Source organism: Crocodylus porosus, unplaced genomic scaffold (assembly GCF_001723895.1).
Source record: "Crocodylus porosus isolate Cpor-Errol unplaced genomic scaffold, CroPor_comp1, whole genome shotgun sequence".
In the NCBI taxonomy this organism is placed as follows: Eukaryota; Metazoa; Chordata; order Crocodylia; family Crocodylidae; genus Crocodylus; species Crocodylus porosus.
The window spans coordinates 4,789,220-4,804,892 of record NW_017728938.1 but is presented as its reverse complement, the minus strand read 5'-3'; the positions used below and the strand labels follow the sequence as shown (position 1 = coordinate 4,804,892).

At 51.3% G+C, this 15,673-nt stretch overlaps 1 protein-coding gene across 4 annotated transcripts in view; it reads left to right on the top strand.

Moving 5' to 3' along the window:
* The window catches only part of UBA7 (ubiquitin like modifier activating enzyme 7), a 42,691-nt gene that overhangs the window by 6,387 nt on the left and 20,631 nt on the right, over positions 1-15,673 (top strand). For 3 of the 4 annotated variants that reach the window (XM_019547501.1, XM_019547503.1, XM_019547504.1), the window contains exons 9-14: positions 262-408; positions 723-881; positions 12,459-12,566; positions 12,718-12,798; positions 13,552-13,707; positions 14,648-14,813. In XM_019547501.1, the coding sequence (XP_019403046.1) occupies positions 262-408; positions 723-881; positions 12,459-12,566; positions 12,718-12,798; positions 13,552-13,707; positions 14,648-14,813 (817 nt within the window). The remainder of the gene's footprint in view (positions 1-261; positions 409-722; positions 882-12,458; positions 12,567-12,717; positions 12,799-13,551; positions 13,708-14,647; positions 14,814-15,673) is intronic. The other variant, XM_019547502.1, reaches the window with a different exon arrangement.

Genomic DNA, 15,673 nt, shown 5'->3' with positions numbered 1-15,673 from the left:
ACCCCACTGCCCACACTCTTCCAGGTCGAAACCGACCCATCCACCACAACTCTCTGGGTGCTAATTCAGTTAGTTGTTTACAAAAAATCTTGTCCATCTCTTCCCCTTTATAGCAGGCACCCACTGGGACAGCCGCTTTGTTTCCCCCTTTTACCTCAATCTTCATACAATACTGAGAGTGCCCAGGTGCTGCTTTGGCCCTGTACTCAGATCCTTAGTGCAGAACCCACCTGTAGAGTACTCTGACTTCTCTACCCACAGGAGCCTCTGAGAGCAGCCCTGGCCAACCTGGAGATCAAAGATGCAGACCCTGAGAAGCAGCAGCGCTACCAGAGCCTGCACCTGGCATTCCAGGCACTGCATGTCTTCTGCAAGGAGCAGAGCCGACTTCCCCAGCCAAGAGTGCAGGTGAGGGCTTGCTACACTGGGCCCTGTCTACCTCTTGCAGGGCTGCTGCCCCATTGGGTTCTGGGTCATTTGTGCCCTGGCATTTCCTAGCCACATTGTCAGCACAGTGGGGTTTGTTCCTCTTCTCAGTGGGCATTCTAGCTCTGCCTAGCATGCTTTACCCAGGATGCATGCACCATCTACCCTTGTATGTGCCTAGCTATCAACTGGCCTGTGCCTATGCCTGCCCCTGCCCAGCAGGGTCTATGCCTTGTCTGTGCCCTCCTAGTGGAGGTCCATGTTCCATCTACATTTGATGCACGTCTGTTCTCTAGGTGGATGCTGAGCGGTTGCTGAAGCTGGCTCAGGACCTGAATGTGCGACAGGAGCCACTGAAAGAGGATCTGGTGCGGGCATTTGCCAGTGTGAGTGCTGGAGAGCTGAGCCCCATTGCTGCCCTTTTTGGGGGCCTGGCTGCCCAGGAAGTGCTGAAGGTGAGCAAGCAGGGTTGTAGGGTCTAGACATTACTTCCTGTAGACCTCCCCTTCTGTCCTAAGAAGGCACCTGTCCTGAGGTTTGCTGATAGCATGGCAGAGGAGCTGGGCTACACGTGGGTGCTGAGTGTAAAGCTCTGCCAGCAAGATGTAGAATGGGTGTGGACAAGTGAGCAGAATGAGCGGTGCTTATTAGGGCTGTGCAAAGTTTTGGTTGCCGATTTGATTTGGAGGAGATTCGGCCCAATTTGGTGGCTGAATCTGAATCGAATTAGGAGACCCCCACTCTCCCTAAGACAAAACACAAAGTGTTTGTCATGGGAGACTCCATCCTGAAGGGGACTGAGGGGACAATCTGCCGCTCCGACCCCTTAGCCTGGGAAGTCTGCTGCTTCCCGGGAGCCTGAATCCGAGACATTGTGGAGAAGATTCCTGAACTCCTCTGACCTGCTGACCACTACCCTATGCTCCTTATCCATGTGGGCACAAATGACATGGCTTGGAGCGCTCCCAGTTGGGTCATGAAGCACTACAGGGATTTGGGAGCAAGGCTTTAAGGGGTTGGGGGGCACAGGTGGTGGTTTCATTGATCCTCCCAGTTTCCGGCTACAGTCTGAGGAGGGAGAGGAGGATTGAGATAGTGAACCAACGACTGCAGCGCTGATGTCATCAGGAAGGGTTTGGCTTCCATGACAACAGTCTGCTCTTTGGTGAGAGAGGCAGTGAGCTGCTGGGAAGGGATGGCCTCCTCTCTCTGCTGGGGAAGAGGCTCTTCTCAGCCACACTGGCTGATCTACTCCACCGGGCTTTAAACTAAGCCTGATGAAGGACTACTGCCACTGCTGGCCCACTGAGCAACCCTTGCACAGCCAGCAGGCCAAGGAGCTTAACAGAGCCCACCCCCTGCCCCAGCCCTGGAGCAAGCTGTAGGCAAGGCAAGGGCCCCCAAAGAGACACTTACGTGCCTGTACACAAATGCCAGGAGCTTGGGAAATAAACAGGAGGAGCTTGTCCTGCTTAACACAAATAATTACGACGTCATAGCGATAACAGAGACTTGGTTGGACTCCACCCATGACTGGGGCACAAGTATAGATGGCTATACCCCTGTACAGGAGAGATCAAGTGGACAAAAGGGACATAGGTGTAGCTCTGTATGTCAAGGAAAGCTACGCGTCCCTGCAAGGTGACATTGGTGCCCAAGGTGGATGACTGGAGACCCTCTGGGTTAAAATTCTTGGGGAACACAGCACAGGGGACACAATGGTGGGAGTCTACTACAGACCTCCCACCCAGGATCAAGACCTTGACCAGGAGTTCACCAGGGAATTGGCTGAGGCTGCATGCTTCTGGTGTCTGGTTGTCATGGGAGACTTCAACTACCCAGACATCTCATAGGAAGAGCACTCGGCCAAATCTGAGTGATGGCAAAGCTTTCTCTCACGCATGGATGAGCTCCATCTCACACAGGAAGTCCTATGGGCCGACAAGAGGTAAAGCGCTGCTTGACCTGGCACTGGCAACTGGGGATGACCTAATCAGCAACCTAATGATTGAAGGGAAGCTGGATGACAGTGACTACAAGCTGATCACCTTCACCATCTGCAAGTCAGTCAGCAATACAAAAGTCCTTGACTTCAGGAAAGCTGACTTTGACAAGTTCAAGAAGCTTGTCAGGCCCTAAAGGACCGCAGCCCAAAGGGGGTGGGAGTTCAGGATGAGTGGTTGCTCCTCAAGGAAACAATCCTGGATGCGCAAGCAAAGTCTATTACATCTCGGAGGAAAGGCAGCAAAAGGGCACAGCAGCCCCGTTGGCTCTCCAGGGAACTAGCAGACTTCCTGCGTCTAAAAAGACAGACCTACAAAGGATGGAGGGCTGGATCCACCTCCAAGGAGGAATATTCTGCACTGGTCTGGACCTGCAGAGAGAGAACCAGGAAAGCCAAGGCTGCAACGGAACTCCAATTAGCTACAAATATCAGGGACAATAAAAAGTCCTTTTTTAGATATGTAGGGAGCCGGAGGAAAAGCAAGTGCAACATTGAACCCTGCTAAACCAGATGGGATAACTGACCACCAACACTCAAGAAAAAGCAAACTTGCTAAATGGGTACTTTGCATCTGTCTTTCACCAGTACCATGGGATGCCCCTGCCCATTACGGGACGGGGTGAGGGAGATTCCTTGCTCTCCATCAATGCTGACCTCATGAAGGAACATCTTGAGAGGCTGGACGCCTTCAAGTCAGCTGGCCCTGACTGTTTATACCCCAGGGTACTCAAGGAACTGGCTAGCATCATAGCTCAGCCCCTGGCATGGATCTTTGAGAACTCCTGGTGCTCAGGCGAAGTGCCCGAAGACTGGAAGAAGGCCAATGTGATGCCTGTCTTCAAGAAAGGGAGGAAAGTGGATCCGGCAAACTTCAGGCCCATCAGCCTGACTTCTATCCTGGGGAAGGTCTTAGAAAAGATTATCAAAGAGGCCATCCTTAATGGAGTGGCTGACAGCAACCTTCTGAGGTATAGCCAGCACGGGTTTGTTGTGGGTAGGTCTTGCTTGACCAATGTCATTTCCTTTACGACCAGGTGACCTATCACCTGGACAAGGGAGAAGAGATTGATGTCATATACCCTGACTTTAAAAAAGCCTTCTATTTAGTATCCCATGATCGCCTCTTGGCAAAACTGGCTTACTGCGGCCTCCAGTCCACCACAATCTACTGGCTGGGGAACTGGCTCTGTGGTAGGACCCAGAGGGTGGTGGTTGATGGAAGTCAATCATTGTGGTGCCCTGTGACCAGTGGGGTCCCTCAAGGCTCTGTCCTTGGACCTACACTATTCAACATCTTCATTAATGATATGGACATTGGTGTCAGAAGTGGACTGGCCAAGTTTGCCAACAACACCAAACTCTGAGGTAAAGCACCACACCTGAGGACAGGAGGGCGATCCAGGCTGACCTCAGCAGGCTCAGGAAATGGGTGGATGAGAACCTGATGGTGTTTAACACTGAAAAATGCGAGGTTCTCCACCTTGGGAAGAAAAACTTGCAGCATCTTTATAGACTTAGCAGTACTACGCTGGCTAGCACTACAGACGAAAGGGACTTGGGGGTCATAATTGACCACAAAATGAACATGAGCCTTCAATGTGATGCTGCAGCTAGTAAAGTGAGCAAAACGCTGGCTTGCATCCCTAGATGCTTCTCAAGCAAATCCCGGGACGTCATTCTCCCCTTGTACTCAGCCTTGGTGAGGCCGCAGCTGGAGTACTGCGTCCAGTTTTGGGCTCCACAATTCAAGAAGGATGTGGAGAAGCTTGAGAGTGCAGAGAAAAGCCATGCGTGTGATCAAAGGGCAGGAAAACAGACCTGATGACAAGAGGCTGAGAGCCATGGGACTCTTCAGCCTGGAAAAGCACAGGCTCAGTGGCGATTTGGTGGCCACCCGTAAGTATATCGGGGTGACCACTGGAACTGGGGGAACGTTTGTTCACCAGAGCACCCCAAGAGGTGACAAGGGCAAACATCACAAACTCCTCCATGTCTGTTTCGGGCTGGACATAAGGAAGAACTTCTTTACTGTCTGAGCCCCCAGGGTTTGGAACAGCCTGCCATCGGAGGTGGTTCAAGCACCTACTTTGAACTCCTTCAGGAGACATTTGGATGCTTATCTTGCTGGGATCCTATGATCCCTGGTGACTTCCTGCCCCTCAGGCAGGGGGCTGGACTCGATGATCTTCCAAAGTCCCTTCCAGGCCTAGTGTCTATGAATCTATGACTCATTAATCTCTCTGAATCGAATCGGAAGTCTCTGATTCAGTTTGGAAAGATTCAACAATTCGGCCGTATACACAGTTTTATATGTTTTTTCTACATACCTCAAGGTAGCAGGCCTGGCTTGTGAATGCTGAGGTAGTAGGGTGGATGGAGCATCCCATGGGACTGTGGGGGAGTCCCCCACATGTTTGGTGGTGGACCCAGAAGTGGAACAAAAGTACTTCTGGTCCACTTCCCGGTCTGCCGCCAAGAGCACAGGGAACCTCCTCTGCCCCCTGGCTCAGTGACTGGTGCCTCCTGGGTTTTGAGGGGACACCCAGGGTCCCTCCGTGGCTGATCACCAAGCCAGGGGGCACAGCAGGGGTCTGCCGCTGAGTGCACAGGGGACGCTCCATCTGCCCCACCATTGCAGTGTTCACAAGCCACGCCTTGTACCTTAAGATACATAGGAAAAACATAAAGCTGTGTCTATGGCCGAATCACTGATTCTCCTAATCAGAAGTGAATCTTCAGATTCAGCCTAATTGAATTAAGACAGTGATCTGAATCAGCAAATCAAGTCACTGTCCCCCGAATTGGGCCAAATCCAAATTGAATACTGCCCACTTCACACACCCCTTGTGCCTGTTTCTGCAGAGGCCTCTGTTCTGCTCTGGGCTTCAGGAACACCTCTTTCCTCAAAGAAGAATGAACCTGGTTCCTTAAAGAAGGAAAAAACAAAACTTTTTCAAATTTAAATGATCCAACAACCCTACAATCCACAGTAATGTACTCAACTTATCCATCCGCATACTTAATCCAGTGGAAGTGTCTGTTTTCTCCCATGGTCTTTCTTACTACCCTACTTCACAACTAAATACAGTGCAGCTGTATGGAGACCTTAAAGCTTTTTTTCTGCCTCCTAAGACTGAGGGAATATTTCCAAAACAGTAGCAGTGACCAATCTGATACCAGAACATACAGCTGTAGAGCACAAGAAGGATAGCTTCTAAACTCCAGCTGAGGGCTGCAGCCCTGTTCGGAACCTGTATATAAATGGTTTCTGCCACCATACCTACCCTGAAATTTGTAATCTAAAAGTTGCTGTTTCTTTTCAATCTCAGTCTTGCAAAATGGAAAAGCGTATTCAGCCTTAAAACAACCCAGACCTTGTCTTACAACAGGCTGATAAAGGGCCTGTCGTCATGGCCAAAACAGTTTATATACAAGGAAGCCAAGATACAAATTTCCAAAACAGAGTTTTTGTCAACTCTTGACAGAGAACCTCATCACACAGTATCAGGAGGAAGCCACCTCTAGAAACACAGAGGTGCTTTCACTTGCATCTACTTCTCAAGAACTTAGGCCAGGCAACTTTTTCTTACTACCCAAAATCCACCAACCTGGCAATCCAGAGTACCCCATTGTCTCTGGCATTGGCACAATCACAGAGGGAGCTTCTAGCTATATTGACTCTATCCCATTCTCATATGCCACTGGAGCTGCCGGCTATTTGGAAGACACCACAGATTTCTTAAAGAAACTGGTTTGCTGACAAGCTTCCAGCTAATACCATATTTGTTGCTGTGGATGTCACATCTCTGTTCATCAGTATCCCCCATGAATATTGATTAAAGCCATAAAGGACATTATTCCTGATGAAAAAATTGCTTCCATTTCAACTAAGCTTTTGTGCTGTCCGTGCACATAGCTAGTCTCTGGTTTGCATCCATAGATGCTTCTCAAGCAAATCTCAGGATGTCATCCTCCCACTGTACTCAGCCTTGGTGAGGCCGCAGCTGGAGTACTGCATCCAGTTCTGGGCTCCACAATTCAAAAAGGATGTGGAAAAGCTTGAGAGAGTCCAGAGGAGAGCCACGCACATGATCAAAGGACAAGAAAACAGGCCTTATGATGAGAGGCTGAGAGCCATGGGACTCTTCAGCCTGGAAAAGCACAGGCTCAGGGGTGACCTGGTGGCTGCCTATAAGTATATAAGGGGTGTGCATCAGGATCTGGGGGAATGGCTGTTCACCAGAGCGCTCCAAGGGATGGCAGGGTCAAACGGTCGCAAACTCCTCCAAGACCGTTTTAGGCTGGACATAAGGAAACACTTCTTTACTGTTTGAGCCCCTAAGGCCTGGAATAGACTCCCTCCAGAGGTGGTCCAAGCACCTACTCTGGACTCCTTTAAGAAACATTTGAACACTTATCTTGCTGGGATCCTTTGACGCCAGCTGACTTCCTGCCCCTGGGGCAGGGGGCTGGACTTGATCTTCCGAGGTCCCTTCCAGCCCTAGTGTCTATGAAAGCTATTAAATCTATAGTTTAGGTTTGGGGGTTTCCTATACGTACAAACGAATGGCTACCATGGACACATGTATGGCCTCCTGGTATGCCAAAATATTTATGACAGGCCTTGAAGTCCACTTCCTCCACAGCTGACCTTTTATCCCTGTGATCTACCTAAGATGCATCGATGACATCTTCATTGTATGGACACGGAAAGGAATTTCTATAGAAATTTCACCAAGAATTTAGTGACTTCCACCCTCCATCAAACTAGCAATTTCCACACACCAAATTCATGTCTTAGTACAGTCAGTATTTTCACCAGCCACATTGCCATCACATTGTATCAGAAACCAAGCTGCTTTCATGCTTATGATAAAAGCACATGACTGAATCAGTTGTCTACAGCCAAGCTCTACATTACAGCTGTATCTATATCTGCTCTGATCCCACCAACCAGAATACACACCGTAAGGGTCTAGAGCAGGGATTCCTGCAGTAGCAATACACCCCTGAACCTGTCCAGACTCAGACCCTGCTCTGACCTGTTATGATACTAACCCAGGACAAGGATAACAGTTCTTCTGGTTGCTACCACCTACAGCCTCTGGCTTGAACACCTTAGATAGATCATTAATGACTTCCAGTCCCTCCTGGAAAAAGACCATCTCAAGGTAGCCCTTGAGGACAAACCTGTCCTGGCTTTTAGACAGCCCACCAATGTCAAATAGCATCTCTCATGGAACAGGCTACCTAACTGCCAGTCTTACCAGAGTACCAAGGCTTGTAATGGACCCAAATACCTTCTGTGCCCTAACACTAAAACTGAACGTGTCATCACTGGACTGAATAACATGGATTGTAACATCTGAGATACATTCACTTGCAACTTTACAGTTACCTGGATTAGCTTCGGGGACTCCTTTTGCCCCATGGGTTTATTGTCTGTCTGTCTCTCTCCCCCAGTACTACTCCCTTCCTGTCCTTCCCTTGTAGTTTCTCTCTCCTTATACTCTTTCTGCCTCGCAATGTGTGATGAAGTGAGCTTCTGCTCACAAAATATGTTGCATGTACGCTGTGTGCATGTGTGTATTTCTACTGGGGTTAGTCCGTAAGATTCATAGACTCATAGATTGTAAGGCTGGAAGGGACCTCAGAAGATCATCGGGTCCAGCCCCCTGCACCAAGCAGAAAAGACAGCGGGGGTCAGGTGACCCCAGCAAGGCGACTGTCCAGTCTCCTCTTAAAGATTTCCAGGGTCGGCAATTGTACCACCTCTGGAGGGAGCTTATTTCACAGTCTGGACACCCTAGTTGTGAAGTAGTTTTTCTTAATGTTGAGCCTGAAATAGTTTTCCAGGAGTCTGTGACCTATTACTCCTAGTTTTCTCCAAGGGTGCCCTGGTGAACAGTTGTTTACTGAGCCCTTGATGTATGCCCCTGATGGTAGCAGTAAGCTGCTACCAAGTTCCCTCTCGGCCTTCTCTTTTTTAGGGTAAAGAGTCCCAGACCCCTCAGCCTTTCCTCGTATGGCTTGCCATGCAAATCTCTGATCATACGGGTGGCCCTTCTCTGGATTCTCTCAAGCTTTACCACATCTTTGTTAAAGTGCAGTGCCCAGAACTGGATGTAGTACACTCCAACTGCGGTCTCACCAATGCTGAGTAGAGTGAGAGAATCACTTCTTTTGTTTTGCTGGAGATGCATCGATTGATGCGTGCTAGGGTCTTGTTAGCCCTGCTGGTTACAGTGTCACACTGCTGGCTTACGTTCATACTGTGATCTATTATTACCCCCAGGTCCCTTTCATTCGTAGTGCTGATCAGGTTGGCGTTTCCAAGCCTGTAGATGTACAGGGAGTTGTTCATCCCTATGTGGAGCACTTTATATTTCTCAACACTGAAATGTATCTGGTTCTGGTCCGCCCAACTTGCAAGCCTGTCTAGGTCCTCCTCTGTCTGCAGCCTGTCTTCAAGCATGACCACGCTTCCCCATAACTTGGTATTGTCTGTGAACTTGGCCAGTGAGCTCTTCACCCCCATATCCAAATCATTTTTGAAGATGTTGAATAGCACTGGGCCAAGCCCTGCAGGACACCGCTAGCCACTTCCCAACAAGATGACACACATCCATTCATTAGAACTCTCTGGGTCCTACCCTACAGCGTTTTACTACCTACCTGACTGTCTTGTAGTTAAGCCCACAGTCTTCCAATATTCTTGCAAGAACATCATGGGATAGCAAATCAAAAGCTTTTTGGAAGCCGAGGTATATAATGTCAACCTCCTCTCTCTTATCCAGGTGGCGAGTTACCTGATTGTAAAAGGAGATGAGGTTGGTCAGATGAGACCTGCCCGCGTCAAAGCCATGCTGGCTGTCATTCAGAATCCTACCTTCTGCAAGCCCTATAGCGCATCGACTCCTTAATTCATTTTTCCAGGGGATAGAAGTTAGGCTAATTGGCCTATAGTTACCTGGGTCCTCCCTCCTCCCCTTCTTGATGATGAGCATTGGCCCTCTTCCAGTCCTCGGGGACCTCTCCAGAGCACCATGAATTTTGGAAGACTTATATATGTCCAGTTTCTTTAATTGATCTCACAGTTTTATGGCAATAGTTGGAAGGCAGTCATTTGAACCCTGCTCATTCTGTACCCTAGTTGACATCATTTTCCCCTTGGCCCAGGAAAGACTGAAGCAAAGTAGTCATTCAGGAGTTCAGTTTTCTCCTGAGTGCTAGTGACTAGCTGTCCTGAGTTGTTGAGTAACGCCCCACACTCCCATTCCATACATACCTTAAAAAGGACTTCTTGTCCTTGATTACCATAGCTAGTTTTAGTTTAGTTGCTGCCTAAGCTTTTCTAATCTGATACCTACAAGTGTGGGCCATTGCTATATAGTCCTCCTTGGGTGCTGTCCCTAGCCTCCATTGACTGTATAACTCTTTCTTTTTTCTTAAGAGGATCAGGATTTCTCTGTTTAGCCAAGAAGGCTTCCCAGCCCTTTTGCTCCATTTCCTCTGCATGGGAATGGACTTCCTTTGTGCTTGAAGGAATCGTGTCCTTTAGGAACGACCACTGTTCACATGCTCCTTTTGCCTTTGGTCCCTGGTCCCTCAGCACATTCTCTATTAGTGACCTGAACTTGTTGAAGTTTGCATTTCTGAAATCCAAAACTTCAAGCCTGCTGTCTGATTTATCTGCCTTGTGTTGGGCCATGAATGGTTTCATGGTCACTGTGGCCCAGGCTGCCCTCTGTTTAAGTTGGTCACCAGGTCGTCTCCTTTTGCCAGGACCAAGAAGAGTGTTACCTCTGGTTGGCCTGTGTACCTCCTGAGTCAAGAAAAGCTCTTTGATGCAGGTCGGGAAGGAGTGCAACTGATCCCACTTGGCTGAGTTTTCCTCCCAAGAGACGTCTGGATACTTGAACATGACAACCGTGTCCCGTGCTCGCGCAGCCTCTGCTAGTTCTTGGGCGAACTGTAGATCAAGTTCCTTGCCCTCGTTTGGAGATCTGTAGTATACACCTACAGTTAAATCTCTTTCACCACCCTCCTCCCCGCTGCAGCTTGACCCAGAGGGTTTCAAGTCATTCATGTTTGGAGCTGATGTTGGCCTCCAAGGAGGTGTATTGCTCCTTCACATAGAGAGCTGCACCTACACCTTTTTTGCTACTTGATCCCTTCTATGCAGGGCATAACCCTTTGTGGCTATGCTCCAGTTGTGTGAAGGAGTCCCACCAGGTCTTTGTAATCCCTACTAGATTGTAATGGCTACTGGAGAGCAGGAGAGCTAGTTTCTCCTGCTTGTTCCCCCTGCTCCTGGCATTAGTGTACAGGCACCCGAGTTGTCCTACTGAGGCTGTCAACATCCTGTTGCACTGAAGGAGTACTATTCCCTCCACTCCCATGAGAGTGGCCCTCCTGGTGTCCCTATCTACGGAGCTTCCTTGCATGTTGGTCCCCAAGCATGCTTCAGTCAGTGTTTTCCGGTCCTCTAGGAATCTTAGTTTAAAGCCCTAAGGTACAAATCTATTCTGCCATTCCTCAAATAGCCACGAGGTGGTACCCTTGCCTCAGCAAGTCTGTCCCCAGTCCTGGCTGTGGCTCACCATCCCCAAAATGAGACCCTGCCAGAGCATGCTAGTTTGACAGACCAATAGGGCTGTAGCCAGACTAGACTGATTGCACTCCCTGTATATGGGATAGTGAGGGCAGAGAAGGCTTGTTAGGATTCTACTCAAATGGTCCTGTCTGGTTTTATAGGTGAGAAAAGAGCGAATGAGGGGCTCAGCTTCCCCAGACCTAGTCCAGTGGGTTTTGAGCTGCTGTGCTTAGGCCTTCCTGACAGCAGTGGGACCTCAGCAGGTAGCTCCATGGAGCAGCTGGAGAGATTGATGCTTGGGGCTCATGGCTGGCCAAGACATTTGGAGACAAGCCAGGTCTATTAGCTTTTCTGTCATGCACCATCACAGAGATTGGATCTGATCTATTTGGGACCAGACCCAGGGCTCTGCCTAGCTGCGCACTGGTCTCCTGGGAGGGCATCTGGTGTCAGGTACCATGGAGGAGTTAGCCCATGTGCCAGTCTGCATCCCTAGATGTATCCTGGGCCCAACCCAGTGGTCCCCAGCACAGACTCCAACCTAGCCCTGACTGGCTGATTCCATGCCCTGCCCTGGGAGTGTCTGGTCAGCAAAACGTAAGGGCTCTAGAGGATCCATGGGGGAGGGAAATGGGGAACTTGTTTTGCTCAGACCTGAATTCAGGGCTGCATTAGCCCCTCCCTCACTGCCAGAGCTGGAAGCTCAGTGCTCAGCCAGGAAGGGCTCTGCCAGTGCTCCTGACCCACAACCCTCATTAGCCCTGCCCTGGACTGATTTGCTAGTTCTGTTGGCGACCCTTACTCCTGATCTGCCACCCCACTGCCAGCCCCGGGCTCCCTAATGTGTCCCTCAAATCCTAGTGAACTTCATATCGTCTGATAGATTGTCAGGATGCAACGTGCAGGGCTCAGCTATAGGGGTAGTGAGTAATTTATTCACAGGAATGAGAACCTCATGGCCTAGACTCCAGGGTCTGTGCCATTTATATGACACCCACACTTCCAGGGCCACTGGCCCCCTTTGAGAGAATGGACAAGGCACTCAATGGGCAGAGCATGGGGGGGACCCTGATTCCTGCCCCCAACCTTGCCAATGGCCTTTGTCCCCAAGATGCTTTGGCAATAGCTGTCCCCATCTACTGGGACCCCCCAAGCAGTGATCATTTGAGTCCCTGAACACCCCCAAAGCCTTGAGGACGGTCTTCGTGTGGCCAGTGTTCACAGGCTACAGGGCTAGTGTGTGCTGGGTGGGGGCTTGGGCCATTCCTGCCTGTAAAGTCCTGTTAGTGCCTGCCAGGCACTGCTCCTCCATCGGTGATTCTGATATAGTGCACTAAGGTATTCCTGCAGGGTCTCTGCTATCAGCCCTTGCTAGTACTTTATAGTGTGGTGCTGTGAAGGAGCTGACAAAGCCCATCTTGCTGTTCCCAGGCTGCCTCAGGGAAGTTCCTCCCACTGGCACAGTGGCTGTACTTTGATGCCCTGGAATGCCTGCCCAAGGATGGAGCTGCATCACTGACCGAGGAATCCTGTGCTCCAGTGAGTACTGTTTCCAGCTGCCCCAGCCACTGTGTCCATTCTCCTGACCCAATTGGGAGAAGGGCTTTGGCTCTGCCACCCTCTCTAGTCTTGTGGGATCTGGGCATGGACAAGGAATCCCTAACAGCATGTCTGCCTCTATCCCCAACAGCGTGGCTGCCGCTATGATGGACAAATTGCTGTATTTGGGGCCAATTTCCAGGAGAGGCTGGGCCAGCAGAAATACTTTGTGGTGAGCAGAGGGCAGGGACACAGCAAAGACAGAACAGGGGCTTTTGCCGTTACCCTTGCAATGCTGGCCGGGGTCAGGGAACTAGCTGCTATGCCTGAGGAAAAGGTTCTGCCGTGGGTCAGTCAACCTCCAGCTGACTCAAAAAGGCAGTGAAAACCTTGTCCCAATCTGCTGGCTCCACACCAGGGCCAGAACCAGCTACAGTTGAATGTTATAGCTGCTTATTCTGTGGGTATTGAGGTGCTAACTAGCTTCACCCTAGGCCTCAGAGGGAAAGGATGAGTGGGATCCTAAACTCAGGATTCCTTTCAACCTTCTGGAGGGATGCCCTGAGGGCAGCTTGACCCACTGACAGGATAGGAAAGAGCTTGTTCTTGGTAGTGGGGGGGGGAATCCCACAGTCATTCCACATTTTGCCTGACCTAGATGCCAGCTAGAAGTCAGCGCAGTCTCTTCTCCATGTGTTGCCCAAGCGTCCAGCCTGTTTCAGTGCAGACATTTCCCACTCCCTACCAGCAGCAGGTGCTGTAGCACCCAATCTGGGATGGTTACTATGCTGGAGATGTGGCTGGAGCCAGTGTTTGGGGGAGGAATCTGGAGTGTGCAAGGAGGGCAGAGTGGATAGGGTGGGAGGGGAGTGAGGAAGTTGGGGGTGGGGCGGGGGAGAAGGAGATGGGAGTAGTATGGTCAGCTCTCGATAGCCAGTTTCTTCATGGTGCAGGCACGGCCCCACTGACTGTGCCTGTGTGCTAGGTGGGCTCTGGTGCCATTGGCTGTGAGCTGCTGAAGAACTTTGCAATGATGGGGCTAGCTGCTGGCAGGGGTGGAAGCATCACAGTGACTGACATGGACACCATTGAGCGCTCCAACCTCAACCGGCAGTTTCTCTTCCGGCCTTGGGATGTATCTGTGAGTGATTGCAGGGCTGAGGTACCAGAGAGCATGTGCATGGGTGCTGAGGCCCAAAGCAGTTGCCATGGGCAGGGGCAAGGGTTTACCCATCCAGGCCTGTAAGTACCCAGTCAGTAGACAGACAACTAAGCCAGGCATGGTGCAACTGTTCCCTGCCAACCTGCTGTGCCGGTGCTTCTCTCTTATGACCTACAGACCCCTGCTGGCCCAGCTCTGGGCTCCCCTTCACCCAGCTCTACCAGTGTTGCTCCCCCACATAAGCAGTCTTAGAGTTGGTTCCCAGCCCAGGGCTGAAAAAGCCCCACAGACAATGATGATCTGCTTCAGCACCTGCTGCCTGCATCATGTGGCTTTCAGGAAGCACTGACTGAACCCTTAGAGTGAGGGTAGGGGAGCCCAAATACCAACTAGAGGGAGCTCCCATGTCCTTGTCAGCTCTAGCTGCCCAAATCACCACAGTCTTCCTCCTGCCCAGTTTCTGCAGGGAGCCATCCTGCACCAGCAGCGTGGTCTGGAAAGCAAGGAGTGAAGGGGACAGACTTGGGGAGGGGGACCAGATTCCTGTGTTTACTAGGATCTGGGGCCAAAGCAGGGGCTTCTCTGCCTGCAGCCAGCAGTCCCTGTTAGGAACTTGGTGCTGGCCCTTTCCCACCTGTTTGGCCATGCAAAGTGACTGGAAACCAGCCAGCTCTGTTAGGATGGCACATCACTGTTACCAGCGCCTGGGCTTGTGGCAGGAGCCATAGAGCTGTGTGGGCAGGAGCCCAGAGGTAGATAAGGAGCTCCCTGGCCTCTACAACGGGCTGGCTTTCTCTGGGACACTGGGCCTGCTGCACCAGTGGGAGGGATGGGGGATTCTGTTTCACCTTCCAAACCTAGCTAGGACAGGACCATCCGTCCACCCCCATCCAGAATCTTGGTTGCATTCCTCTTGCAGAAGCTGAAATCAGAGGTGGCAGCAGAGGCAGTGAGGCGCATGAATCCGCACATCAATATAGTGGCCCACGACAACCAGGTGGGGCCCACCACAGAGCTGCAATATGGCGAGGACTTTTTCCAGCCTCTTGATGGCGTGGCAAGTGCCCTGGACAGCATGAGAGCTCGTGAGTGCCCAGGAAGGAGGTAGGGCCAGGCTGAGCATGGTCATGCACACCCCATGCCTGTGCCATTCCACATGGCACTGGGGAAATGACCTGGTGCTACCTTGCTACAGAGCAGCACCTAGGGGCTTAGATAAGAACAGGAGTCTGCTTGCACGCTCCTTCAGACCGACTCGCTCTGTGCTCTGCATCCTGCCCTGCTGCTGGGATTTCTCTGGGGACTCTTCTGTGTAGGTGGAGTTTACTTGGATTGGGACAGGGGATGGAGTCTATAGAAAGGAAGACTCCCCCACTATGTCCCAGGACCCGTACTCTCATAGATTTCATAGACATTAGGGCTGGAAGGGACCTTGGGAGATCATCGGGAGATAGACTCCTACTGCCAGGCCCTTCTCTCCCCCGGGAGCCACAGGGGAGAGCTCCGTCTCCCTCCACGACTGAGGAGGACTCTGGGACCTCCCGCTCTGCCCAGTCAGGTGCATGGACCAAGGTGGTCAAGGGCCTCAAGGCCCGCTGCACCAAGGCCCCTGCCCCGCCGCAGCTTAGCAACAGGTTCGCACCTCTTGCAGCCCCAGCAGAGCCCATGCAGTTGCCAGCTCCCGCAGGCAATCCAGGCTCGACCGCAGCTACTGGCCCCGCTCTCCCAAAAACAAAGCGTAAGGTGTTTGTTGTGGGAGACTCCATCCTGCGGCACACTGAGGGGGCAATCTGCTGCCCGAACCCCTTAGCCCGGGAAGTCTGCTGCTTCCCGGGGGCCCGCATCTGAGACATTGCAGAGAGGATCCCGCAGCTCCTCTGGCCCACAGACCACTACCCCATGCTCCTTATTCATGTGGGCACCAATGACACGGCTCGGAGCACCC